Genomic DNA, 25,860 nt, shown 5'->3' with positions numbered 1-25,860 from the left:
TGCATAGCTTTTCTTTGATGATTGAGAAACTTCGCTCAGCTTCTTCACCCCAATTGAATTTTCCTTTCTTCATACACTCGGTGATCGGTGCTACAATACTGCTGAAATTCCGAACGAACCTTCTATAGAAATTTGCTAACCCATGGAAACTTCTTACTTCTCCCACTGACTTGGGTGTGGGCCATTCTCGGATTGCTCTCACCTTCTCTTCATCCACTCGGATTCCATCGGCACCGACTACAAATCCGAGGAAGAGTAACTGATCCATCATGAAACTACACTTCTTTAAGTTGATGAACAACTTATTTTCACGGAGAACCTCCAACACTTTCCTCACGTGATCCATGTGATCCACCGGGTTGCGACTATAGATAAGAATATCATCGAAATAGACAACGACAAATTTTCCGATAAAAGGTTTCAGTACCTGATTCATGAGTCGCATGAAAGTGCTTGGTGCATTCGAAAAGCCGAAAGGCATCACCATCCACTCATAAAGCCCCTCTTTAGTCTTGAACGCAGTTTTCCATTCATCTCCCGGTCGTATACGGATTTGGTGATATCCACTCCTCAAGTCAATCTTCGAAAAAATCTTAGCCCCAGATAGCATATCAAACATGTCACCTTTTCGGGGAATTGGAAACCGATACTTGACCGTGATCTTGTTTATTGCCCGGCTATCCACGCACATTCGCCAACTCCCATCTTTCTTCGGTACAAGTAGGGCCGGTACTGCGCATGGACTCATACTCTCTCGCAAGTGTCCCTTCCTAATTAACCCCTCTACCTGCTCTTGCAAAATAGCATTCTCCTTTGGGTTCATTCGATAATGTGGCAAGTTCGGGAGACTTGCTCCCGGCACTAAGTCAATATAGTGCTGGATATCTCTCATGGGCGGCAGTCCTTCGGGCATCTCTTCAGGCATGATGTCTTGGAATTCTTCTAACATCGGTCGCATTATCTCAGGAACTTCTTGTGAGACGAAGCCCGGGGTTCCCTTGGTCACCAATGCTATGATGTCTCGGGCCTCCTTAACTTCTTCTATAAATTCTGATCCAGTGGATAGGAGGACCGGCTTTCCCTTAGAATAAGTAGAATTTTCGACTTCCTGTAAAGGTCGAAATGTTATCTTCCGACCATTCCAAAAGATAGTGTAGACATTGGCTCTTCCTTGCTGCTGGGCATTCACGTCAAACTGCCACGGTCTTCCCAGGATTAAGTGGCATGCATCCATCTCCACAACATCACACAAAATAGAATCCGAGTAATGCTTACCGATCGAAAATGTGAAACGACATCTCTCGGTTACTAGTGTCTCGGTTCCCCGCTTGATCCATCCGATCTTATATGGAGCAGGGTGCTTCTCAGTTTTCAAACCCAACTTCGAAACCATCTCCTTAGACACTACGTTCTCCCCGCTACCACTATCAATTATCACATCACATACCCTCTGGTTGACTGTGCAGCGAGTACGAAAAATCTTGTGCCTTTGAGATTGATCCTCTTGCCTTGGGGTCAAGAGTAAACGTTGAATTACTAAGGATCGGGAAAGTGGGATTCCCTCATCAGCGTCAGCCAACTCCTCTTCCTCATACTCAGGTGTATCAATATTTCCATTCTCGGACCCTTCCTCTGGCTCGGGTTCGATCAAGTTTACCATCTGCCTTCGGGGACATTGATGCGACCTATGTCCCGGTTGGTTGCATTTGAAACACCTGTCTAGACTGGGCCGTGCGTATGGATTGTTGGCTGGTTGTCTCGAGGTACCTGAACTGCTACTGGCTCCTTTTCCCGTGGAAGTCACTGGTTGACTTGGTGTGACAGTCGAGACTAGAGGTTGTTTTCCTCGACCCTGCGTTGGTCTCGTCGAATCGCTCGGGTTTCGCTCCCAGGTTGTTGCTTTAGGCCTCTCCAGTTGCTTCTCTGCTCGGGTTGCCAAACTAACTGCCTCATTCAAAGTAAAGACAGGATGCATAGAAACCTTATCTTGTATTGCCACACCCAGTCCACCAATAAACCTTGCAACTTGTTGATCCTCTGTCTCCATGAGATCATTCCGAGCAGATAGGCGATAGAAATCATCAACATACGCCTGGATGGTCCGACCTCCTTGTCGACACTCTTGGTATTGTTGGAATAGCCGTTGCTCAAAGTCCGGTGGTAAAAAACGTGCTTTGAGTAGCCGCTTCATCTTCAACCATGAAGTTACAGGTCCCTTCCCTTGTCAGGCTCGGGAAATCTGTAATTTTTCCCACCAAGCAGAAGCTCCTCCCTTGAACTTGTATGCCACTAACTTCACCTTGCGATCCTCGCGAATACTCATATAATCAAAGAACCTCTCTACTTCCATCACCCAATCTAAGAAATCTTCGATTTGAAGATGCCCGTTGAATGATGGGAGATCAATCTTCATTCGGTATTCGTGGGATTCCTCCCTACCAAGATCCTGACGTCTGGGTTGCTCTCCATATGCATCCCGGTAGCCAGCGCCGTCATAGACATTCCCCATATGGCCAGCTCTACCGCGCTCATAACCTCTGAAGCCTGTGCCACCACGACCGACTCCTCTACGTAATTCTCCCCTTCGATCTACCTCAATGTCCCGTCCGAATACTCCTTCAGCGAAGTCTTCATCGTCACTAGGATCGTCATAGGCCGGTGGTCGGTTTATGGGTGCAAGTGGTTGATGAGGAATAGGCCTTACTCGGATCCCATCGTCATCATGGGCATCATTGTCCCTGTGATTACGATTAGGACCTATGTGCATGCGCTCTATCATCTCCCGCATCTGGCGCATCTCCTGTTGCATCGTTTGCTGGATCTGCTGGAGCTCTTGGAATTCGGCTCTCCAAGGAGCCTCCCTGTCACGAGCAGCATCGTTAAAGGAATCGTCACCGTTGCGCTGATTGGTCATGATCAGGATAAAGCCTGCTTTGATACCAACTGACGTAGCGGAAGACTAAGGTAACTAATCAAAGAGCAGCGTCTTTGATTCTGCAAGGAGAAGCGTCTTCGTCTTCTACCCAAAAAGATAAAACAAGCCCGCAGGCTAAAATAAGGATAAAACTCCGCAGAGTATTTGAGAGAGAATTCTCTGATTTTATAATAATTCAATTGATTGAGTTTTACATAATAGGCAAGCCTATTTATAGAAGAGAAATCCTTGGAGAAAAAGTAAACCTACTTCTAGTAGAGAAAGTAAATCTAATCTTAGTAGGAAAGTAAACATAATCCTAGTAGGGAAAGTAAACATAATTCTAATAGGAAAAGTAAATATACTCCTAGTAGGGAAAGGATTAAAAGTAAACTATTTATTCTTGGGGGTGGGGACACACATGTCCTACATCAGAGAAGAACAAGCGACCAGTTCCGTGTCACGCTCTGTGATTTGCGAGCTGTTGGTTGTATCAGCTCTCGATTCTGGTCCTATTTCATCCTGAATCCTCAATCGCTTGATGGGTTTTGGGGCTCAAAGAATCCCCACTGAAGGTGGGCCTCAAGGGCCACAAGCTCACGTCCCAACAACATAAATGCTAGTTCAATTGAAAAAAACATTGTTAGCAAGGCGAACCATGTAATAGGAAGGGAATGATGGTGTAAGAGCATCTCCAATAGATGCTCTAAATGACCTTTTATAGTTAAATATAGCTATTATGAGCTTCTTCTTCTTCTTTTTTTTTTTTTTCTTCCAGCAGATACTTCAAAATAGAAGTTTTGCTAAAGTTTGCTATGAGGAACTTTCATATTTGATAGTTCATTGTAGCACCTTGTAAGCTTTTTTTATTCTTTTTTCTCTCTCCCTATTGCTCTCTCTCTCTCTCTCTCTCTCTCTCTCCCCTTCAAAGTAAGGATACAAAACAATAAAAACAATATTTAAAGAAAATAGAGAGTTGAATAGATGTTTCTGTTGAAAATTGTAATAAAAAACTAGTAGTTAAAATACAAAAATTTGTATTTTGAATAGCTAAAATGACCATCATTGCTGGAGATGCTCTAAAGGTGTCAAGGAATATTGGATATGTTCTAGTTAGGTTAATTTGCATCTTGACATCAACTTTCACCTTTCAACTTCAAAATATCAACTCTCGTTCTAAAGAAACCCTTCATAAACCCCAAGGGGTTGGCTCCGTGGTTGGACAACCTGGGACTTTGAGTATGCTTCTCAAGGTCTTAGGTTCGAAACCTACTGAGTGCAAACCGCTTCTTGGAGCCATCAGATTGGGGGTTTGTCCCTTGAATTAACCGAGGTGGACTTGCGGGAAACTCCTTGCCGAGGGCCTGTGCACCCCTGGGATTAGTCGGAGCGAAGCTCTCGATACCCGGTGCCAAATAAAAAAAAAAAAAAAAAAAGAAACCCTTCATATAAATAACAATAGAATTGAACAAAGTTACTTACGATGTAAATCATAAGATAGAGAGGTGGTGTGAGGGAAGGTGTGCATGTAGCACTTGCCAAATGTCTCTTGGTTACATGAAAGGAGCTCTGATGCAGGAAGCCAGCTTTATTTTAGTTCTTTTTTTCTTTTTCTTTTTTGTTGAAAAAAAAAAAAAAAAAAAGTCAAGGGTATTCCTGTAATTTTATATTTGTGGATATGGGTTTTATTTCTGCCGCCGCTGCATCAGATTTCATACAAGAGCCATTTATCCTACATGAAGCTCTTCATCTCTTGTTTCTAATTAATATGCCCATACTGGACATCAGTGGCCTAACAAAGGGGCCCTAGGGAGGCAATGGCACCTGCAAAGACTCCCAATTTGTGTGATATTATAAGGAAATATAGTAGAAGTCATGAAAGGAGCTATGATGCAGGTAGCATTATAAATTATAACGCTCTTAAAAATTATTCTAGATTTGTGCTTGTTAGAGCAGTTCACATGGTACACTCTTGTGTGATGTGTCCTTAAATGAATGTCCTACCAATTTCACACTATTTTGAGGTCGAGTGAGTTAGATTGTAATGCAGTTTGGGACTAGGATTGATTCAGAAGAAAAAAAAAATAGTGCTAAAAAGATGTTAGAACTACCATTTTTGTAGTGTGTATATATATATATATATTTGACAATTAATTGAGATATCATTAAAAACGTAAGACGCCTCTATGTACATATGAAGTATACAAGAGAAGCCACCCAGTTAGTAGGAAGTGATGCTATATTATTTACAAGTATCAATTTTCTGGAAAATTTCTGGCCTTAAATAAATCTTTGTTTTCTCTTTTTGTTTTTCTTGATGAATGAAGGACGAAAGTGAGGTGAAAGGAAGAGAGAATAACAAGTTTTACCGGATCTGACACTGTTGAGTTAACTTGATACTCTTATCCCCTTTCACCTTACACCTCAAGGGGATAGAAAATAGTATATTTCCTGGTGGAGATGTAAATGTTTTCATGTGCATATTGGTAAGAATGAAGAATGTTGATGAGTAGAGTTCAATAATCTATGATGCTGACAAGAAATGAAGTATGCTAGATAAAGCTTTCTTTGTAAAATGGTGAATACATTCTTGGGAGTGGGTAAGAATGAGAAAAATTGTTACTTATACTGCATAGTTTTATGCTTCTAAATTCCTTTTAATTCTGTTGAAACTTGTAATGAACACCGGGGAACAATGTCATTGATAGAGAGCTGCTCACCAAAATTCAATTGGCGTGTCTTGTCAGCTGAGTTATGCATGGAAGCTTTCACTTAAAAATTACCTTCTGCTAGAATACTTGACAAAGCAATTCTATTGCATCATGCTTTGCTTGACTGTGTCATCTTGCGTTTTATCTTTTTCATTGATTATCATTCAAAATGTGGCTTCCTCACTGAAGAGTTAAAGTTATTTCTGGGTTATGGTATGCACTAAAATTGGCAGACTACTTCGGTTCTTTTATATGCAGGAAGGCCTTGGAAGCGTTTTGAGCAAGTTAAACATTGCCTCTGTGGTAAACAACTTGATCCTTTTCTGTTTTTGTTTTCTTATGTCCATATGTGCTCCAGAATCAAATGTCTTACCATGTCTATGTATTCATCTTTGTTTTCATCCTGTAATGGTGGATTTTATTATATTTCTGTGATATAGTGCTACATGTGCCTTATGTTTCATCTCCTTCATTACTGTCAGCAACAGAGCTCGGCACAAGAAACTGTTAAGCTTATTATTTGAATTATTTGAAATCAGTGCTTGGAGTCTGAGAGATTATTTGGAAAGGGCAAATCGCACAACCCTTTTCATATTTGAGGAAGTGCTTATACATGTAATGGAACAGCCCACTATGTAATTGCTTACGGAAAAGGAAAAGATAAACTATGTAATTGTTTTTATTGTCCTGGCAGGAATTATAGGCACATTAAGAATTATTTGCAAAAAATCGAAGATTTTCATTAACGTTTCAGGGAATGTGATTAGGATCTCACTCACAAGTTAGAAAAGTTAGCCTGTTTTGATTTTCATGAGAACTCAAAATATTATATTAAATGAATCAGGATTATCAATTGATTTTGTTGTCTATATTTCAACAGTTGACAATGATGACTTCAGTTCCTATTGGATGGTTAGTTGTGCATATTGTGTTTCCCATTTTCTACTACCAAGATTAAGCAGGACCAGCTGTAAAGCTAATTATTGATATTTTGACCTTCCTGTGTCTGTGCACGTGCATGAGTGTCTTTCATGCGTTCTGCATGTGTGAGTGCATTATGTAATGTAGGTTCATGTTTTACCTGATCTAACACTACTAATGTCACACCACTCTGACTTTTCATTGGATCTATATTTGCCAAACCCACAATTGAATCATATCTAAAATTTTCAAAATTATAACTTTCCTTAAAATATTAGAAAAAAATAACAAAAAAAATTTGTTGTTTGGATGGTGAACTGCTATATGATTATGAACTGAGATTTGGCATGCAAAACAAGCATGGGGAGGACATATAATCTATTGGTGGGTTTAACGTAATATTGATCCAATAAAAAGATATGTAGTGGTGTAACATTTAAAGTGTTCATACTAGAAACATTAATATGTATATATAATACTAGTGTTACTAAGCTTTTTTTTTTTTTTTTTTTTTCAGCCAACGTTCCATTTTTTCAATAATGGGAAAAAGGCTGCTGAAGTAATTGGTGCTGATGTTATTCGGTTGAAGAATACTATGGAGGAACTCTACAAGTAATTCTTTACTGATCTACAGGACATCATCTTTATGCCTTTGTGTATTTGTGAATGTGGTGAACATGCTGGCGTTCTTTTAAAACCATGCCTTGCATAAGTTGGCGTCAAGCCCAAAATGGTTGACTCAAATTCTTTCAGATGCATGTCCAAATAAAAAGAAAAAAAAAAGGTTGTCTCGATGTGATTGATAATATACGTGGTTTCAACTTTGTTTTTGAATCCTTGATTTACTAATAAATCAGATTAGTTGTAGTAGAGTTTATCATGGAATATCTTGAATCTAATGTATGTTGGTGGTGTTTTACTTGTACAAGTGGTGCTTATGCTTAAAGGATATCATAAAAAGATCTTCCAATTACTTGTCTATATATCATCCATGATATCTATGCTTTTTTGTATCTGTAAATGGCCTTATGTAGTGGTTTTTTTTCTTTGACCCAGAACTTCTAGAGGTTTTTTTTTTTTTTTTGGGTGAGGCTAAACTCTTGTATACTTTAATATAATTTTGATCAACTATGTGTTATTCAAAGTTTGTTTTTGACTTCTAGTGCACAAATGTGGAAGTCATATGAACATGAGTTGAATGGGATGCTTTTTCATGTTCAGAGGAAGCATCCATGCTATCTTAGCTTTTATTGTAAAATTTTTAATTTTGGCCTTAATTTTTGTGTTGTGTTCCTGGCAGGATTGAAGATTCTGAAGAGGGGACGGTTGACAAATGATGTGTAATTTGATGGCTTTGAAACGTTTAAAAGAAAAATTCAAGAAATTGATGGTAAGGTTGTTCGTGATCAGGTTCACTTGCCTTTTTGGTTCCATGAGGCACTAGTTGTAGTTTGCTTTTGTTATGCCCGTAGAATTCTGTACAAGAATTTCATTAGATGAGAAAACAGGACATACACTGGTCATGGGAATTATTTGCATCCATAGAATGTTGTGAATTGCAGGTATTGTAGTATGGAACCAAGGGGAGAAAACAAAATAAAACGACATCTTGTGACAAATTAATTAGCATAGTGCTTTATTTTTTTCCTTTGAATTTTTCAATTTTACTTTTGAAACATCCACATTACATATCCAGTGTAAAAGGGTGATATGTATAATTACTGCAATTGGTTTACTCAAATCTGAATGTGTTGTTTTCAACTACAACTAGGTAAAAAAAGGTTGTATATAGTTCTGTTATACTCTATTTCTTAATGTTTTTATTTTATTTTTTGTAGAAACGAAAAAGTTGTCTGAAAATCCATGTTGACAGTATTTTTTACTAATTTACAGCATTCATGAATTTTTTTTTTTTTTTTTCTTAAACAAGAGGATAGGAAAATGATGTGTTGGCGACTGTATACTCTAGGCGTTATAGAACTGATAGAAATTGAATTTTTTGGCTTAAAAAACAGAGGTGGAATGGAAAAATATATAATTTGGCATATTAGAAATTTGTGTGATCTAATGGTAGCTTTTAAATAATGCTTCTAAAAACGTGAAGTAACTCTGTAATAGATTGCCAAATATGCTACTGTTTATTTTGGCCGGTGGGATTGATCAGATGGGATTGAAAAGGTTGAACAACAAGCACAATGTGCAATGGAGATAGGCAATGGGGATAGAAAGAAGGAAGAACCATAGTATTGAGTATCTTGTCAAATATGCTGCTGTTTCTTAGGCTGGTGGAATTGATCAGATGGGCTTGAATAGGTTGAACAACAGGCACAGGGTGCAAAATATGAAGAACAACACCACAAAGTTCACATTTTAATAAAAAAATAACCCACCTATCTCACAAAGTGATCGTACTTGAATTGGGTAAATTGTTCTTAACAAGAACACCACAATACCACCAATGCGACATTTTATCAAACATGTTAAACGCATAATATAATACCCCCAGCTCTAGGGGGCCATGTTAATTCTCATTTCTAAAGCTTCAAAAGTGGAAATGTTACTTATTAGGAACCCACGACACTTATAAACCACTATCACGCATAACACAAGAAAATATTTTACAAAAGCAGAAGGTCAAGTACATTGAATTAGACATAACATTGCGAATGCAATATTTCCCCAAAAGAGTTAGTAAAAGGTTTAGCAAGTAACATCCACAACTGATTTAAAAACAGTTGGTTAGAAAATATGTTAAGAAAAGAGTCAGGAAAATTAGGATGATATATCATAAACTTTTCTTGTTGAACGCAAAGCATTTTTTTATTTATTAATCTTTCTCAATAAAACATATGCTCATAAAAGGATTTCATAAATAAATTTCTTTCATCAAACTTGACATAAATCATGATTTCTGGATAAGTAAAAGCTTTTCTTTTCACACAACTTATGACCTATTACACTATTACGCCTTTTATGTATGGGGTTGTGCGATTCTACCATTGAAAATCGCAATACCCATGGTCAGGATGAACGCTGACTAGTTGATTATGTAACATCCCCAACAATTAATTAACTAATTAACCCGGAGTGTCACCAATAGTGCCTCTAAATTAATTAACTTAGAGTGACACATCTAAAACCATAACCCTTTCATAGTGAGGTTTGAGCCTCCTATGAGACATATGGTTCAATGCTGATGTCTTGGTAAGGTATAATAGTTAGCCACCCTCTTGTCGCTCGACCAGGTAGATATCTCATACAACTAGCGATGCCACAAGTTTGACCTACATTCATGGGTTGGTGTGCCTGTCATGGTAACCCTCTAAAGATTAGTAGATAACATTAAAATTAACATGGGTCATAAGGTCAAGTTCGTATAATAGTATGCACATACTCCAAATTCTCCATCCTTTTTTCCAGCAGCACACAACATAACTATAATAAATTCCAATTATGTGAACATAATTTATTTCATGGATAACACATTGAATATGAATATTTGAATCAATTATTTCTAAAAAAATATTAGGGCTCACAACACATGTTCAATGGAAATCATGTATTGTCAAAAAAACACATTTTATATCAATAAAAATGTTTATTCTCAGCAAATATATCTTTTTGGCATTCTCATGGGTGATTACTTATTTCGTACACTAGATTCAAGTTCAAACTACCCGAAAAGTCAAGTTCCTTATTTATGCAAATTCATATTTTAATATTAGCCCCTCTTTTAAAACACAAACCCTAATTACAATTAAAAACCTAAATCCTGTTTTTTTGGCCTTCACCGATTGATCATTGTCAGGACCGATCGATTGTTCATCAAGCACCTATAGATCACTAAATGCATTAGAATTTATTTTGGGCCTTTTTTTGTCCAATATCCCAACTTTTTAAATTTATTTTTAAATAATGTTGATGTGGCATGTGGAACACTTGTCAGCCTCTGAGAGGTCTTGATGTGGCATACCATTAAGTTTTTAGACAAAACAAGAAGGAAAATGATAAAGACAAAACTTAAAGACAAAACTTAAATCCAACTTTGGTCTAACTTTTCTCTTAAGTTTTTTTTTTTTTTTTTTTTAAAAAAAACTGCTTGTGAAGGAGAGAGAGCCTTAAACTAGAGAGAGAGAAATTTGGTCTAAAAGTTAGACAAAAGTTAGGTTTAAGTTGTGGCTGTATCACACCTCATTAGGTATTAACTCTCATAATTAGACAACCCCAAGTACCATACACCATACTTTTTGAAAACGAGGTGATGACTTGATAATGTTCTAAGAGCTTATTTGGAATTGCATTTGAGAGGTCTAAAAATACTTTTAAGAGTTTAAAAATACTAAAAATGGCTAAAAAAACACTTTTAACAATATCATAAAAATGAAACTTTTGTTCAAAAACTTTATTTCTCAAACTAATAACGTTTTAAGAAACGTTTGGTCAACAGATTAGGCTTTGTTTGGTAATGGGGATGGGGTTGGCCCAAACACTGTTTATCACAATTTCCCAAAAAAATCAACATCAAAACATTCTAATTTTTTTACTTTTAATATCAAATCATTCACTTTTTATTATTATTCAAATAAAAAAATCACTACAAAACAAAACTTTTTCATATTTTTTTTTTTTTTTATACCAAGCATTCTTACTTTTTTTTTACATCAATCTACATCAACTACAGTGTTAGGCTATCCCATTTGCCAAACACCCCCTAAAGCACTCCTCATAACCCAAGCGGTAAAAGTTAGAGACCGAGAGAATAATTTCCCTTTTACGGGATGCATAAAACCTACGCCAACACAAAATTATTAAAAAATAATAATAAAAAAAAAAATTGACACGCCTAATCCAGACCCCCGGAGCTTTTACGGTGGAGCGAAGGTTCGGGTTTTCAAACGCTGCCAAGAAATAGTCGATAAGATTATTATCAGACCCTTTTTCAGTAAGAGCATAACAATGGCCATGTCACTTGCTCAGGCCACTCTCTTCTCCAGAACCTCACTCTTTCTCTCCAGAAATGGCCTCAGAAGGTTCACCTTTTGCGTCCCTTCCTCTTCTTCTTCTTCTTCTTCTTCTGATAATCTTTGCCGCAAGAAATGGAGACAACCGGTGGCTTCAGTGCTCGAACTGGGTGGCGTCAAGATTGCTCGAGAAGGTAACTTATTCCTTTTCAAAAAAAAAAAGTTCATGATTTTATAATCTGAATTGGTCCGGTCTTTTATTTTAGTTTATTATACTGTTTTAGATTGCTTTGGCATTGAAATTTTTGTACCAAGTTTGCAATCTTACCATCGGGTTTGGTCCAAAATTCAAAACCTTTTCGCTTAAACTATAATGGGTATTCTGTACATTTGCAGATTTTTCAATGGCTGGTCTGGTTTTTGAATTCCCTCTCTCTATCTGTCTGTCTCTCTCTCTTGTAGTCCAGTTGTACTTTCCCATTTTTCTGTTATGGTTATGCTGTACGATTGTAGTTTACGTACTTGGTGTGCATTTTGATTATTTTGATTGGTTTAAGTTTCCTTGTCGTACTGTTGGGCATTCCCGTGCAGCTTTGAGCGGTTGAATTTTTCCGTTTCTGTTTGATTTACTGTTGTGGGTGTCCATGAATTTAAGATTTATACGCTGGGTTTTCTAAATTTCTTTGACTGCTTTAATGTGTAATTCCGGATTCTTGGTTGTAAAGGCATTTAACAATATTATGCCTATAAAATGTCAAATGCAAAATTTTGTTACTGTTATGTTAGTCTGGGTTTTTGTGAGACCGAATTTCTGTGGGTTGCTTGCCTGAATACTATTTTGGAAATGCAAGTTCTTCACAAATTAGACTTCAACTTTAAATCATTTTGGCTTTATACTGTGCTTAGGCTTTCAGTTTTGAGGATTGTGGGGCATGTATGAATGGCCAGAAAACCATTACTCAAGTGCAAACAATTCTCGAACCTGTTGGATTTTTACATCTGCCAGTATACTGTTTTAGTTAAGTGCGCATAAATTCACCTAGTTTTCATATATTGGGATACTGGATTTGTAGATGTGGTGAGGGATGATCCTACAAACAATGTTCCGGATATAATTTTTTCGAGACTTGGAATGCAACTTCATAGGAGGGATCAGCACCCGCTTGGGATTCTGAAGAATGCAATATTTGAGTACTTTGACACCAGTTATTCAAATAAGTTTGATAAATTTGATGATCTCTGCCCAATTGTATCTGTAAAACAGGTATATATGCGAATTCGTATAACCATTCATTCCCAATTGCATGTTTATAATGTCTTTCTCTGTTTAACTAGTGTTGCTCATATGACTACTCGAGATTCTTGTTGCATTTGCAACTATATATCGTAACTATAGATTATACTGTTTGTATGCCACTTGTGTGTTGAAAAAGGATGAGATTAGCTTCAGAAAACTTCTGGTTGCCTACAAGATTGGACTTCTGGTTTCCAAAAGATAACTATCAGGACCATAACTTTCAAAATGAAGCTCTTGATCCTGTTGTTAAGGGTTTTGATGAATTCATCAGAATCACCTGGCCTTTAATTTTAATTGGACACAATTCAAATTATAAGAGTTCAATATGTTTACTTCTGTTTCTCATGATCTTATACTTCTATTCTCTCTCTCTCTCTCTCTCTCTCTTCCTATCCTCTTTTAAATTATGATTATAGATACATGTTTATTGTGATAGTTTTGAACTTTTTGTTTTCTGGGTTTTGTTTTGTCTATTTCGTAATGGTAAGCGTAATTCTTGCAGAATTTTGATGATGTCTTGGTTCCTGCTGATCATGTAAGCAGGAGTTATAATGATACATACTACATTGACTCTCAAACTGTTTTGAGGTGTCATACAAGTGCTCATCAGGCGGAGCTATTGAGAAAAGAACACACTCATTTCCTTGTAACAGGAGATGTGTACCGTAGGGATTCCATAGACTCAACTCATTACCCTGTGTTTCATCAGGTTTCTAATATCTGATTCTGACTGTCAGAATTGTATCTTGTGGTTTCATCTTCATTTTATTTAATGAATTTGTCTTGTGAATATTTAGATGGAAGGTGTTCGTGTGTTTTCACCAGATGATTGGGAGGCATCTGGCATAGATTCTACATCTTATGCAGCTGAGGACTTGAAGAAATGTCTTGAGGGATTGGCACGTCACCTATTTGGTAAACTTAGAGTGAACACATTGTTGAGCAAATGCGCACATGTTAGAATCACTTGCTTCCACAGTGTATAATCTAGTAACCAGAAAAGATGCTGAGTTGGGAAAACAAAGAATGAATTTGAAAGGAAAAAAGCAGTTAATTTTAGGTGGGAAAAAAAAAAAAAAAAAACCAGCGTAAGTTTGTTCTTTGGAGTTAAAGGTTGGGACAAATTTGCTATTTCCAAAATAACACATATCACTCAATTTTAGTTAGAAGTATTTAAATTCTTAAAGTTATGATAAGATGTCTTAATTTTTGTTCTTTAAGATGTCTTAAATGCGCCCCTCTGCGCTTTTGATATATCATTTTACTTATCAAAAAAAAAAAAAGAGCATCTATATTGAGCTCTTCAGATAAAAGTTAATCTTGAAGAGAAAAACTCACTTTTTTAAAATTTGAAGAGTCGCTTTTAAAATGAACGAAATATCAAACTCTCTATATCTTCTTCTACTTTAGTTAAATATTATTATTTTTTTATTTTTTAACTATTTTTTTTGTTTTTGGTATATGAGAGAGAAGGAAAATGAATATATAAGATTAAAAGACAAAATAACTTTCACTTTTTGGCACTTGGTACTGTTAATCGAAGTTAAATTTGAAATAGAGTAGAGAGCTTGTTAAATGACTATTTTTGAGAGTTTTTTTCAAATTTTTAAAGAAAAGCCAAATTTAAAGAGCTCAATGGGGATGCTCTTAGGCTTTATGCTTACCTTGTAGGATATACTACTTTTTGAACACACTGAGTGAAATTTCGCTAAAATTATCAGGTGCTGTCGAAATGCGCTGGATTGATACTTATTTCCCATTCACCAATCCATCATTCGAACTTGAGATATATTTTCAGGTATGCCATTGTCTTGGGATATATATTTTAGGGAAAACTTCACAAACCCCCTTTGAACTTCCACTTGTTTTGAAAGTACCCCTCCGAAGTTCAAAAGCTCTCAATTAAGGATATCGAACTTTCAATTACCCCATTCCATTATAATTTTTTGTTAAACTTTATCAAAATTTCCAAAATACCCATTTTTATTATAAAAAAATTGTAAAGATTCAGCCTTTTTTTATATATATAAAAAAATTCTTTACAAATTTTTTTATTAAAACATAGGGGTATTTTGGGCATTTTGATAACAAATTAATGGAAAATCCTAATGGAAGGGGGTAATGGAAAGAAATTGAAAGTTCCATACCCTTAATTGAAAGTTTAAAAATAAACTTTTGGGAGGTAATGTCAAAACGAGTGGAAGTTTAGGGGGATTTTCCAAAGTTTCCCCTATATTTTATTTAGCAGTGCATTTTTTCTGCCTTTCTTTAAAATTATACCACCTATTCTGAAGAACTCTGGTCCTCTCGTTTTGCCTCTTCCTTCTGTTTGGTCGTTGTGAGAAAATATTTAATTTTAGGTTAAAAAATGCAGGAAATTTAAAATTCATAAAAAGAGAGTAACATAAACTCTTTTTTTATTCAGTGGCCTATCTGATTCCCTTGTGTTCAAAAGTTAAGAGTCAAGCATTGATATGGAATCTGAAACTTGTGAAAATGCTAATAAAGCTAAAAGTTACATTAGCAATGGTAGTTTAAGTTGCTTGAATGATACAAGTTTCTTTCTCCAGATTTGATATCCAAAAATAGTCTCTGATGCATTCCAATGCTATTTAGGTCCTTATAATTAAGTTGCTATTGCATGTGTGTACACCTCTTTCTTATGGTTTAATGTACAATATTATAAACAAATTATCACAATTATATGTAATGAATATTACTTATAAAGTGTGAATGGTTGTGGGTGCATGCTTTCTAGCAGCAGCCGAAAGCAGATACGTGCAGTCTCATTGACATATAGACATGTGTTATACGCAATAACTTACAAACATATATATAGCCATGCCCTTTGCCTAGCTCAGGATTCAGAAGATGTGTTCACGTTGTAGCAAAAATGTCCATTTTTGCTGATTATGGATATGTAGCTAGTGGTTCTATTATGATTTCAGCAATTTTTCCTTTCTTTTCGTCCTAATAAAAGTTAGCTTGCTCATTTCATGTGGCACAATGTTATTAATGTGAGATCCGTAATATCGTATTGACTTCGACTAAAGAAGCCAGTTACAATATGTTGTATTCAACAAAGTACATTCTGCATTTTGTACAATCTGGTGTTGCTTCGATCCTTTGCACTCCATATATGTTTCAGAATAAGTAAGCATTAGGAGGACATTGCATTGTGTTTAATTTATAATACAATGTTCCAGTGTGCTTATCCCTACATCACAAGTCGTGCCAGGATCTAAGCTTGGAGCCAACTCCCACCTCAAATCTAGTATGACTAGAAAACTTCTCTCGACCTCTTATAATATTCTTCCATAATCCTACCCTATAAGCCCATATAGGCTCATTTGAACACCACCCACCCCACGTACTGCCAAATTTAGTGCCCGCAACAACTCTCCACCAAGCTTCTCTCTCATGTGCATAGCCCAAGAGATCACGGTTGAACCCTTGTAGGTTCTGAACTCCCAATCTTCCCTTAAGGATCAGAGAGCAGACCTTGGACCAACTTACTAGGTGAAATTTGAACTCTTTGCCTCCCCCCACATTAAGAAATCTTGTTGAAGGTTTTTTATATAATTTGCTAGGGGTGTAAACAAGCGGAGCTTGAGCGAGCTTTGCTTGTTCGAGCTTGGCTTATTTAAATTTTATTCGAGCTTGAGCTCGAGCCGAGTTCAAGGACAAGTTGAAAAAGTGTGCTCGAGCTCAACTCGCATGTTAAACGAACCGAGCCGATCTGGCTCGGCAATCAGCTCAAATATTAAATAATTTTTTTTACAATTTTTTTTTTTCACTGAAACGGCTGAAAATGCCGGCTTGTGCTTGTGTATGCAGTTTGTTAACTATTGGCTTGCACCTAACTTGCTACTGCAGCAAGGGCACGCCAAGCTCTTGTGTCTCAAATGCTCTATGTGCTTCCTTTTTATAGATAGGTAAGGGTGGGAGTGAGCTTGGTTTACCGATGTGGGACAAAAGTCTGTGTTGTGTTTTATGAAAAGGCTGGACAAACATCACAAGGGAAAGTGGGACTTTGACCTGTGTTGGGCACTTTGACCCTGTGGGAGGTTGGAGGTTGGACTTGGATTCTTGGCATGGAGATGAACGCGTGGGAGGAGGTTGGATCCTTTTGGCATGGAGATACTCATTCAGTGTGGGATACTCTTCCATGAATTAGAAAATAACTCATTAGTGGAGCAAAAAAATCACGAGCAACTATTAGAAACAAAAAAATAAATAAATCATTCACATTTAATATTAAAAATCATATGAACAATTATACATGGTGGGACACTCTTCCTCTTTCTCAATGTAAATACATTGAATGAAGGAATTATAGATGATATAATACATAATATATTTTATAACATATTGTTATTAATATACATATAAATTAATATATATGTGTGTGTGTGTGTGTATATATACGTGTTGAGTCGAGCTTTTCGTTTAATATTCGAGTCAGGATTTGTGTTCACGAATGGCTCATTTAATAATCGAGTCGAGCTTATATGAGTAGATCTCGAGTTCGCTCGCGAGCGGCTTTGCTCGCTTACACCCCTACAATTTGCAACACTCATAGGGAGAGGGAAAAGAGACATGAAATACTTAGGCAAATTGGAAAGGGTGTTCTTGATGAGGGTCATCTTGCTCCCTTGGACAAGTACATTATTTTTCAACTATCCAATCATTGCTTTACACGGGTCCAAGGTTTAGTCGACATGGGTGGGTACACGAAGTGGCCCTATTTTGGAAGGGTTTCTCGTTATCGAAAAAAAAAAAAAAAAAGAGTCTCAAATAGACTTGGCCTAAAAATAGGCCTCCAACAGAGATCAAGTTACTTCATAGGCAAAGAAGAAATCTCACAGCCTAGAATGCCAGCCAACACATCCACATTCTCAACATTACCCAGTAGAACCAATTTCAATTTAGTCAAATTAATCTTCAATTCGGAGACAACTTCGAAGCATAAAAATAAAGCACGCTAACAGCAAAGGCGGTTAGCTTGGCCCCATAGCAAACCAAAGTATCATCTGCAAACAAGAGGTGTGAGATGTTAACTTCTCTAGAACCCACAGAAAAGCTTGAAAGAAAACCCCCATCAACAGGTGTAGAAATCATTCTACTTAAGGTGTCCATAATAATAACAAAGAGAAAAGGTGACAAAGGGTCTCTCTGTCTTAGACCACGAGAGCTACCGAAGAAACCGGATGGAGTGTTATTCACCAAAACAATGAGGAAATACAATGCGTTATCAAAGAACACAATTTCTCCCCAAAACCTCACCTCCTCAACAAGTAAAGTAAGAACTCTCAATTGACAAGATCGTAGGCATTATCAATATCCAGCTTACAGAGCACCCCAGGCTTACCAGATCTTATCCTACTATCTAGACATTCTTTAGCAATGAGCATAGAATCAAGGATTTTCCTACATCTGACAAAAGCACTCGGGGGCTTCAAAATAATCTTCTTGACGACCCTTTTCAACCTATTGGCAAGGACTTTAGCAATAATCTTGTAAACTCCACTCACAAGACTGATAGGGCGAAAGTCCATAAGTTCAATGGCCCAATTTTCTTTGGAATGAGGGCAATGAAGGTGGCATTGAGACTTTTCTCTAACATGACACTAGCATGTTTTAAAGCTATATATATATATATATTCTCAATTCATTTGAACTAACTTTTATTCCCAATCAAATTGGGTAGGCTCTATGTCTAAGCTATACTTATTGAGTTGGAAGCTGCATAAGGAAAGGAATGATAGGTGTTTTGAGGACTTTGGAAGGGATCAAGTCTTTATTTTTCAACACTTTGTGTCTTTGGACAATTGCATATGTTTCTCCTTTGTTGATTAGTGATTTTGATTTTTTTTTTTTTTGTCCCTACTAGTTAGATGGTTTCTCTTGTATACTTCCTGTATACATGGGGCGCCTTATGCTTTTAATGATATCTCGATTAATTATAAAAAACTTGTTGAGTTGCAAGCTAATTTTGCATTCACAAAATGTATTCTGCAACCAATCGCTATTTTTTGTATATAATTTCTTATATCCTTGTCTATATGTTATAGATTCTTCAATTCTTTTTGAAGCACTGAATGTAATCCATTATTCAATGCCCAAAATCATGTCAGGAGAAATGGCTGGAGGTTTTGGGTTGTGGTGTGATGGAGCAAGAAATATTAAAGAGAAGTGGCAAAGTGAATAATGTTGCCTGGGCTTTTGGCCTTGGATTGGAGCGGTTAGCAATGGTTCTATTTGACATACCAGATATTAGGCTTTTCTGGTCAACTGATGAGCGATTTACCTCGCAGGTCATTCCTGAATCCATTAAATGAAAGTGTTTTGTTTTCTTCCTTGTGTGTGCTATTTGATTGTGAATTAAAGTCGTATTTACAATTTGAGTATCTGATTACATACTTAGTATCCATAAAATCGAGTGGGACCTGATTATCTAATTTAGAGCTTTTGTATACAGTTTTCCAAGGGCCAGCTGGGAGTCAAATTCAAGCCATTTTCGAAGGTATCATTGACATTATTTTTTTTTTCCTTTGAAATTTAATTGAAAATGTTGGGCAGAAGTCTCATTTTTAAGAGGAAAAATATTACACTGTTGGTTTGTTGTCATGCTTTTGTGCATGCCGTGCACATGAATTCTTTCGTCAAATGAAATTTAACTTCTTTCTGCGGCCGAAAGAAAAACAGGGAACAAAAAAATTGTTACAGTTTTTTATTTTCAATATTTCTATTTTCATTCATCTTTTAAGGATTGGATGTGCTCCTTTGTTTAAGGTTGTCTTTGCAGTATCAACTTCTATACATACCTATTAACTAGGTTCTAGGCATCTACCTGCTACTTGTAAACACTTGTTTGAAATTATTGTATTCTTTTGCAGTTTCCTCCTTGTTACAAGGATATAAGTTTTTGGATCAGTGAATCATTCACTGAGAACAATTTATGTGAAATTGTCAGAGGAATTGCTGGAGATCTTGCTGAGGAGGTAAATTTCATTCCTAGTGAAATGTTTCTAGAACTGTGGACTCGTATATTTATTCTCTGGATTGATCCATTTATTCATGTAGCCTGTTATGCATGGTCACTTTATCCATTGTGAATTGCTGATTTAGGGGGACGCTGTGCCTGCGCATAAATGAAGGGACTTAAATGAAACATTTTTCTGATATTTTTTACGAGTTATTATGTTGCAGGAATTAATTAATTAATTTTTTAATGTATGTATGCATGTAATTGTGTATCGTTTTTACCTGATTGCTCCTTACAAGAGATGGATTTGTATGTTAGCATTTTATGAAAAACAAAATAAAACATTTTTTATTTGTAACTTTGTTTTTGATAGGTAATAATTTATTGAAAAGAAAAATTGGCACAACCCCTTGTACACAAAATGTATACAAGAGAGAGAACCACATTAAAGGTGGAGAGAATGGAGAGGTGGGGGTTGAGGGCTATTCCGAGTTTGTGCTTAGCGCGATGGGAGCCGCTCCTATTTTGGGGTTGTCTTTTGGGGGTGACGAGAAAAGACTCATGGATCTTTTTTCTGTCATTGATAAGGGTTAGTTTCTTGAAGATGAGGCTTCTGCTTCTAAACTTAGGGGTAGAGGGAGCTTAAAAATTTGGAATGCTCCATTAATTTTGATGCTGAAGGCAGTGGTTCTAGTCGGGGTATAGGCAGGACTAGAGCCTGTTCTGCAGGTTTAGGGCTTTTTTAATTTTTTTCTTTTTCAGCATTCTCTTGTATACTTTCTGTGTACTAAGGTTGCGCCCCTTTGTGCTTTTGATATGTAACATTACTTATCAAAAAAAAAAAAAAATCTAAAAAGTTTACAAGGTCTAAAAGACTTGGAAAGGAGGAAGAAGGAACATAGATGACAACCAATCTAAGAGGGATCTTAGAAAAGTGAATTTTAAAGAAAGTATAGGGGTCTCAAAGTGGCATCGTTTCCTTTCTCTCCAAATGTTTCACATTAAGAAAGAAGGATTAACTTTTTAGATAGCCTCTTTGGTATGTCCACACCCTTGATTCTTCCAACAATGTAAGAACTCTAGGATGTTTCTAGGCATAGTCCATGAAACTTTGAATAAGCTGAGAGTCATGTACCAAAGACCATTGGTGTACTCGTAGTGTATGAGTAGATGATTGTGGTCTCCTTACCCTTTTTGCAAAGGAGACATCATAAAACCATGCCTTGTAAGATTTTCAACCATGAGGATTCTACTCAAAGCTGCTGTTCATATAGAGAAAGCTTTACAAGGCGGAGCCTTGACCTTCCAAACACTTTTCCAAGGAAAAGAGCAAGTCTCTCCAGCCTGTAATATTCTATAATAGTTCTTCACTTCAAAACGTGACTACTCGCTGAGAGCTGGAATCTTTAGACTCTTTCTTCAATTGGTTATACTCTTAGGACTTATCTTGAGGAGGCAGATAGAATGTTGTGGACTCCAAGTACTAATCATGCTTAGACTACGCAATTTGCTAGAAGGGGTCATTAAGTGATTGCTAAGATTGAAATTCTGACTGCTTGCTGTTCTGAAGCTTGGCTAATGGTTCTAAACTGTCCAATATTCATCAGAAAAAAAGGGTTCTAAACTGTCCTGGTTTTAGTGTTTTTATTTTTAATAATCCTTTTCTCTTAGTAAACTTACACACGCATCCAAGGGGATCTTAACACCTTACCTTGCCGCCACCCCCCCGCCACCACACCCCGGCCCCCCACACTCCCAAAATACTTATGGGGGCTGGAGATGCCATTTGACCCAAAGCTTGTTGGCACTTTCCTTGTTTTAGTTAACTTTCAATAAATGATTCAACTTTCTTCTATTCAATAGGTTTCAACACTCTACCCTTGTTAGCATAGAATGGTCTAACAAAACAACCTCCAAGAGGAATCTAATGCCGTTTGGCGGTTCTTGGGGAGGGTATTGTTCTAATGAGCCTCTTGGGACATATGAGGTGGGTTTATGGAAGAATATTAGAAGGGGTTGGGGGGTGTTCTCTAGCCATACCGGGTTTGAGGTGGGAAATGGCACCAAGGGCATGATATGTGGTGTGGGGATATGGCTCGTAAGGATGCCTTTCCAGATTTATTTGGCATTGCGTGTTTGAAAGATGCTTTTGTTGCGGCACACTTGGAGTTCTCAGGTGGTTCTACTCATTGGAATGTAAACTTTGCTACATGGGTTTATGATTGAGAGGTGGATGACTTTGCCTCTTTCTTGAGGGTTTTGTATTAAGTTAGAATAAGACGGGAAGGTAAACACAAGTTTTGTTAGGTTCCCCCCAAAAGAGGTTTGTTCGTTGTTAGATCCTTTTACAATGTCTTGGTTTGCAATGATGGCTTACGTTTCCCTTAGAACAGTGTTTGGCGGACTAAGGTTCTTTTGAGGGCGCCTTTTTTACTTGGTCGGCAGCCCCAGGGTTGGTACTCACAAGGAAGAATCATGCACTCAAGAGAGGGAAATCACTAGAGGGGAAGAGAGAGAGAGATGAGAGCTCTTTGGAAGGTTCTTCGGTGGTTTTGTTCCAGGTTGATGTTCAGATTTTGTCTATCGATCCTGTTAGTTCAGCTGTCAAAGTTTGGCTATTATCAACACAAGTGGGTTAGCTTTAACCCCTGGTGGCTTCCATCTTGATCAATGCCTACTTCCATTGGCAACACAACCGACATCTTTTGACTATTATCTTCAATATTTACAATCAAGACCTATGGGTGGCTTTGGCAAAATTTTCAGAAACGATTTTCGCTTAAATGTTGAAAACTCTTTTTAAATATTAGTTATCCAAACAAATTTTCAGATGTGACCCCTACCACTACACTTTTCAAAACAAACTACAAAACTCATTTTAAAACACAAAACACTTGTAAAAAATAACTTTACATTTTTTTTCCAGGTGTGGAGACTTTCTATGTACATTTTTTTTTTAGGTAGGAGGCTGCCTGAACTTGGTGGCCGCTGATATGTCCAACGGCCACTGTCATCCTGACTCGTGGTGGCCGCCAAATTTGTACAAGGCCACCAAATCAATCTAGTGTCCATGTGATGGCTGCCATGGTCATCTGGCGGCCTTGTGTTGGCCGCCCAGGTTGTTTGGTGGCGTCACAGTTGCTACCAAGACCGTTTGGTGGCCTCGCCTTGGTCGCCAAGACCGTCTTATGTGGCCACTATGTTTGTTGCCAGCGGTTATACCATCATGGAGTGTAAACTCCAATGATTTTTTTTTTTTTTCCTGTTATTTTGGGAATCACTCTTCAATTTTTTAAACTTTTAAACAAATTTTCTTTTGTGGACCCCGCATATAACACTTTTTTCAAATGTAGTCCCCACCAAAGCAATTCTCAATTTTACACTTTTCAAAACCCAAAACACTTCTCAAAACTTTGCCAATCCAACCCTTTTTCGAATTTTCAATCATCTTTCTTTCCTAAATGTAATATATTAGGAGTTTACTGTCAGTTAAGTGATTAGTTCTGGATATCTATCAATATAAATTCTATCCGGGTGTCTTTATATTTAATGGAAAGGATACTACCGATCCCACAAGGAATGTCCTACTCCATTTTTGCTTTGTCCCAAAATCTTTTGTAAAGTTGGTGTCTGTTACTCTTCCAAATTATCTCTATTGCCGCAGGTCCTTTCCATCATCCCACATTGAAATCTTCAAAGAGAACTTTGTAGGTTCTTTTTTTCTTTTCCCCCCACCGGGGGGGTTTGGGTTAGGGTTGGTTTAAGTTTGTAGGAGGAAGTATTGTGCTTTACTCTTCACTCTTATATATTTAATTAAACATGTTCACTGTCACATTTATGTAAGACATGGATGTTTGTGTTTTCCATTGTAATTCTTTTGACAGAATATTTAACGAGTCGTTACAAAAAGATGTTTGTGTTTTCCATTGTAATTCTTTTGACAGAATATTTAATGAGTCGTTACAAAAAAAGATTGTATTCATGATCAAAGGTGATATATTAGAAGACAGAACCTAAGATATATTGCCTTAAGTTTGATTCCAAACTTGCCACTCAGAAAAGATATTATGCATATTTGCATCTGTAACTGCACTTTTGCTCTTTCCATTCCCCCATTTTAGTATCATCACCTTCTTCTAAGGTTCTTTGGGCTCATCTCTGTTGAAAGATTGACCATGGAAGTTTTAAGTGGGATAAATCTTGATGTGAGGATTGGTTGTTTTGTACTTACCGAGTGTTTGCCTGTAGTTCTATTCTGGTTGCTGCATTGAAGTTCAAATTGCTCTGAAGCATGTCTAATACTAAATTATGTTTATGATTCTCAGGTGCAATTGATAGACAATTTCACCAACAAGAAAGGAATGACCAGTCATTGTTATAGGATTGCATATCGATCCATGGAACGTTCACTCACTGATGAGGAAATTAATGAGTTGCAGGTATTTCATATGATAAGATTTTGCAGAAATTTCCTTTTCTTGAGTTTGTTAAACTCAATTTTTTATTTTTTATTTTTTTAATTGTTGTGTGCAGTGGAATGTCAGAGAGCAGGTGCAGAGCAAGCTGAATGTTGTTCTAAGATGAGGGTTCCTGGTGCGGTGTTCAACTCATGTAATTTTCTTCATACTATATTTTGCTAATTTACAGTTTTACTCATTACAATATAAATTTAGGTTATTTTTGCAATACAGTTTTAAGCCAGTAATGACAAGCAAAGCACCCCCCAAGATTGAAGGGGACACAAAATTCCTCAACAATAAGGTGATCCAACAGTTTTGTTTTAGTAATCTTTAATTTGCCATGGTGCTACATATTCTCTCATGAGTTTGATAGCAATCACCTTTTCAAAACAAAAGCACTTGTTCAAATTTTACCATTGGTGATTTTACATGCCACCTGTAAATTCCAATGCTACTTTACAAAACTGTGGTAATGAACAATCACAACCCTCTCATGGTAGTATTTTTTTACCTTTCTCTTGAATATATGATTTAATAGTTTTCTTCCAACTGGATGTGGGTTTTACTAGTCAGTAGTTCAGATCAGAAGCTTGATACTTGTGAATTTGCATAGGTAAATAATCTGATTTGTTTATTTTCTTAAGACATTCTGGGTAGTTTTTTCTACACATTTCATCCCATGGGCTGGGCAGTTTGTTGAAGAACTGTTCTAACCAATATTCATTTTTTGGGGGGTTTTACCGAAGGTTTCTGACTTGCTGTTATTAAACTGGATGGACAAGGGAGACTTAGAATTTATTTAAAGATTGTGGTTGAAATGATGATGACAATGCTGATTTCCCCCCCTTTTTCTTTGCGAGGGAAAATGAAGATTTATTTAATTTTTATTGTGTCAAAAAGGTTTTACCAACCTTGTTAATGGTGTTGAACACATGGATAGAACCATTTGAAGTATGAGTGATCATCAACAAAGATCACATAATAATAAAAACCAGATGGACAAGTAATGGGAGAAGGACCCCATAAGGCCCGAGTTTTGGAATAATCATTCCCGTTAAATCTAAAATAAAGAGAATATTCTTTATCACTTCGTTCTTGACAAAGTATTTGGATTCCTTCTTAAAGAGGGTGTTCCCGCAATACAACATGCGATTACTTAATACACAGAGATGTTGACCATATGAAGATCTCATTCATAGATACATCAAAGTGACTTATACTTTATATTTAAGTTCACGATCCTCTCAGAATTTAGAGTAATTGTTGTAAGCTGTCATGCGCGTACATCATTCTTTATGATAGTGTTAAAAGAATGATGACTCGTGCAAATCAACCTTTGGGTTTAGTTTACATGAGCAAGAGATTGGGTCCAATATTGGGTCTTCGGTGGGGGAGGTGGAGGAAGTGGATGTTAATGGAGATGGTGTGGAGATGGAAAAATATTTAAGGCTTAAAATTTCACTTGATCTCTCAAAACCGTTAGCAAGAGAATGAATGTTTACTGTGAAGGGTAAGCCTGTTTGGATTTCTTTAATTTCAATATGAAAAATTTTCGAAGTTTTTTTTTTTTTTTTTTTTTTTTTTGTGGCACTATCAAACATGAAGCTA

At 36.7% G+C, this 25,860-nt stretch overlaps 3 protein-coding genes across 5 annotated transcripts in view; 2 read left to right on the top strand and 1 right to left on the bottom strand.

Annotated features, from left to right (window-relative positions):
* LOC132169709 (uncharacterized) overlaps nt 1–2,191 on the bottom strand; it is a 2,322-nt gene extending 131 nt beyond the window's left edge. The window contains exon 1 of the mRNA XM_059580697.1: nt 31–2,191. Coding sequence (XP_059436680.1) covers nt 31–2,191 — 2,161 coding nt within the window. The remainder of the gene's footprint in view (nt 1–30) is intronic.
* A 2,916-nt stretch (nt 2,192–5,107) lies between these two features.
* Nucleotides 5,108–8,233, top strand: LOC132170664 (thioredoxin O1, mitochondrial-like). The gene is made up of 3 exons (XM_059581729.1): nt 5,108–5,928; nt 7,064–7,158; nt 7,847–8,233. Exons 1-3 carry the CDS (start codon nt 5,836–5,838, stop codon nt 7,881–7,883), a joined length of 225 nt encoding a protein of 74 aa, XP_059437712.1. The 5' UTR covers nt 5,108–5,835; the 3' UTR covers nt 7,884–8,233.
* Nucleotides 8,234–11,380: 3,147 nt separating this feature from the next.
* LOC132170765 (phenylalanine--tRNA ligase, chloroplastic/mitochondrial) lies at nt 11,381–25,073 on the top strand. Of its 3 annotated transcripts, none has more exons than XM_059581866.1 (11): nt 11,381–11,701; nt 12,581–12,771; nt 13,307–13,513; nt 13,602–13,719; nt 14,526–14,602; nt 18,942–19,121; nt 19,286–19,330; nt 19,704–19,808; nt 24,118–24,231; nt 24,326–24,403; nt 24,484–25,073. In XM_059581866.1, the coding sequence occupies exons 1-10, from the start codon at nt 11,503–11,505 to the stop codon at nt 24,374–24,376; spliced, it is 1,287 nt and encodes a 428-aa protein (XP_059437849.1). In that variant the 5' UTR covers nt 11,381–11,502; the 3' UTR covers nt 24,377–24,403; nt 24,484–25,073. The 3 variants fall into 3 exon arrangements, with proteins under 3 accessions (XP_059437849.1, XP_059437847.1, XP_059437848.1); XM_059581864.1 differs by having other exon boundaries at nt 11,404–11,701; nt 24,326–24,385; XM_059581865.1 differs by having other exon boundaries at nt 11,404–11,701; nt 24,326–24,385; nt 24,466–25,073.
* Nucleotides 25,074–25,860: the final 787 nt, after the last annotated feature.

The sequence above is a fragment of the Corylus avellana genome, chromosome ca2, assembly GCF_901000735.1.
Source record: "Corylus avellana chromosome ca2, CavTom2PMs-1.0".
NCBI lineage: Eukaryota > Viridiplantae > Streptophyta > Magnoliopsida > Fagales > Betulaceae > Corylus > Corylus avellana.
The sequence above is the reverse complement of the archived record's forward strand: the minus strand, read 5'-3'. Positions and strand labels throughout refer to the sequence as shown.

Coding starts and splice junctions, on each gene's coding strand:
- LOC132170765 (XM_059581866.1), top strand. CDS start 11,503: ATGGCCATGTCACTTGCTCAGGCCACTCTCTTCTCCAGAACCTCACTC. Junction 19,122..19,285: donor ATGAGCGATTTACCTCGCAG/GTCATTCCTGAA, acceptor TTTTGTATACAG/TTTTCCAAGGGCCAGCTGGG. Junction 19,331..19,703: donor AATTCAAGCCATTTTCGAAG/GTATCATTGACA, acceptor ATTCTTTTGCAG/TTTCCTCCTTGTTACAAGGA.
- LOC132170664 (XM_059581729.1), top strand. CDS start 5,836: ATGGTATGCACTAAAATTGGCAGACTACTTCGGTTCTTTTATATGCAG. Junction 5,929..7,063: donor AGTTAAACATTGCCTCTGTG/GTAAACAACTTG, acceptor TTTTTTTTTCAG/CCAACGTTCCATTTTTTCAA. Junction 7,159..7,846: donor ACTATGGAGGAACTCTACAA/GTAATTCTTTAC, acceptor TGTTCCTGGCAG/GATTGAAGATTCTGAAGAGG.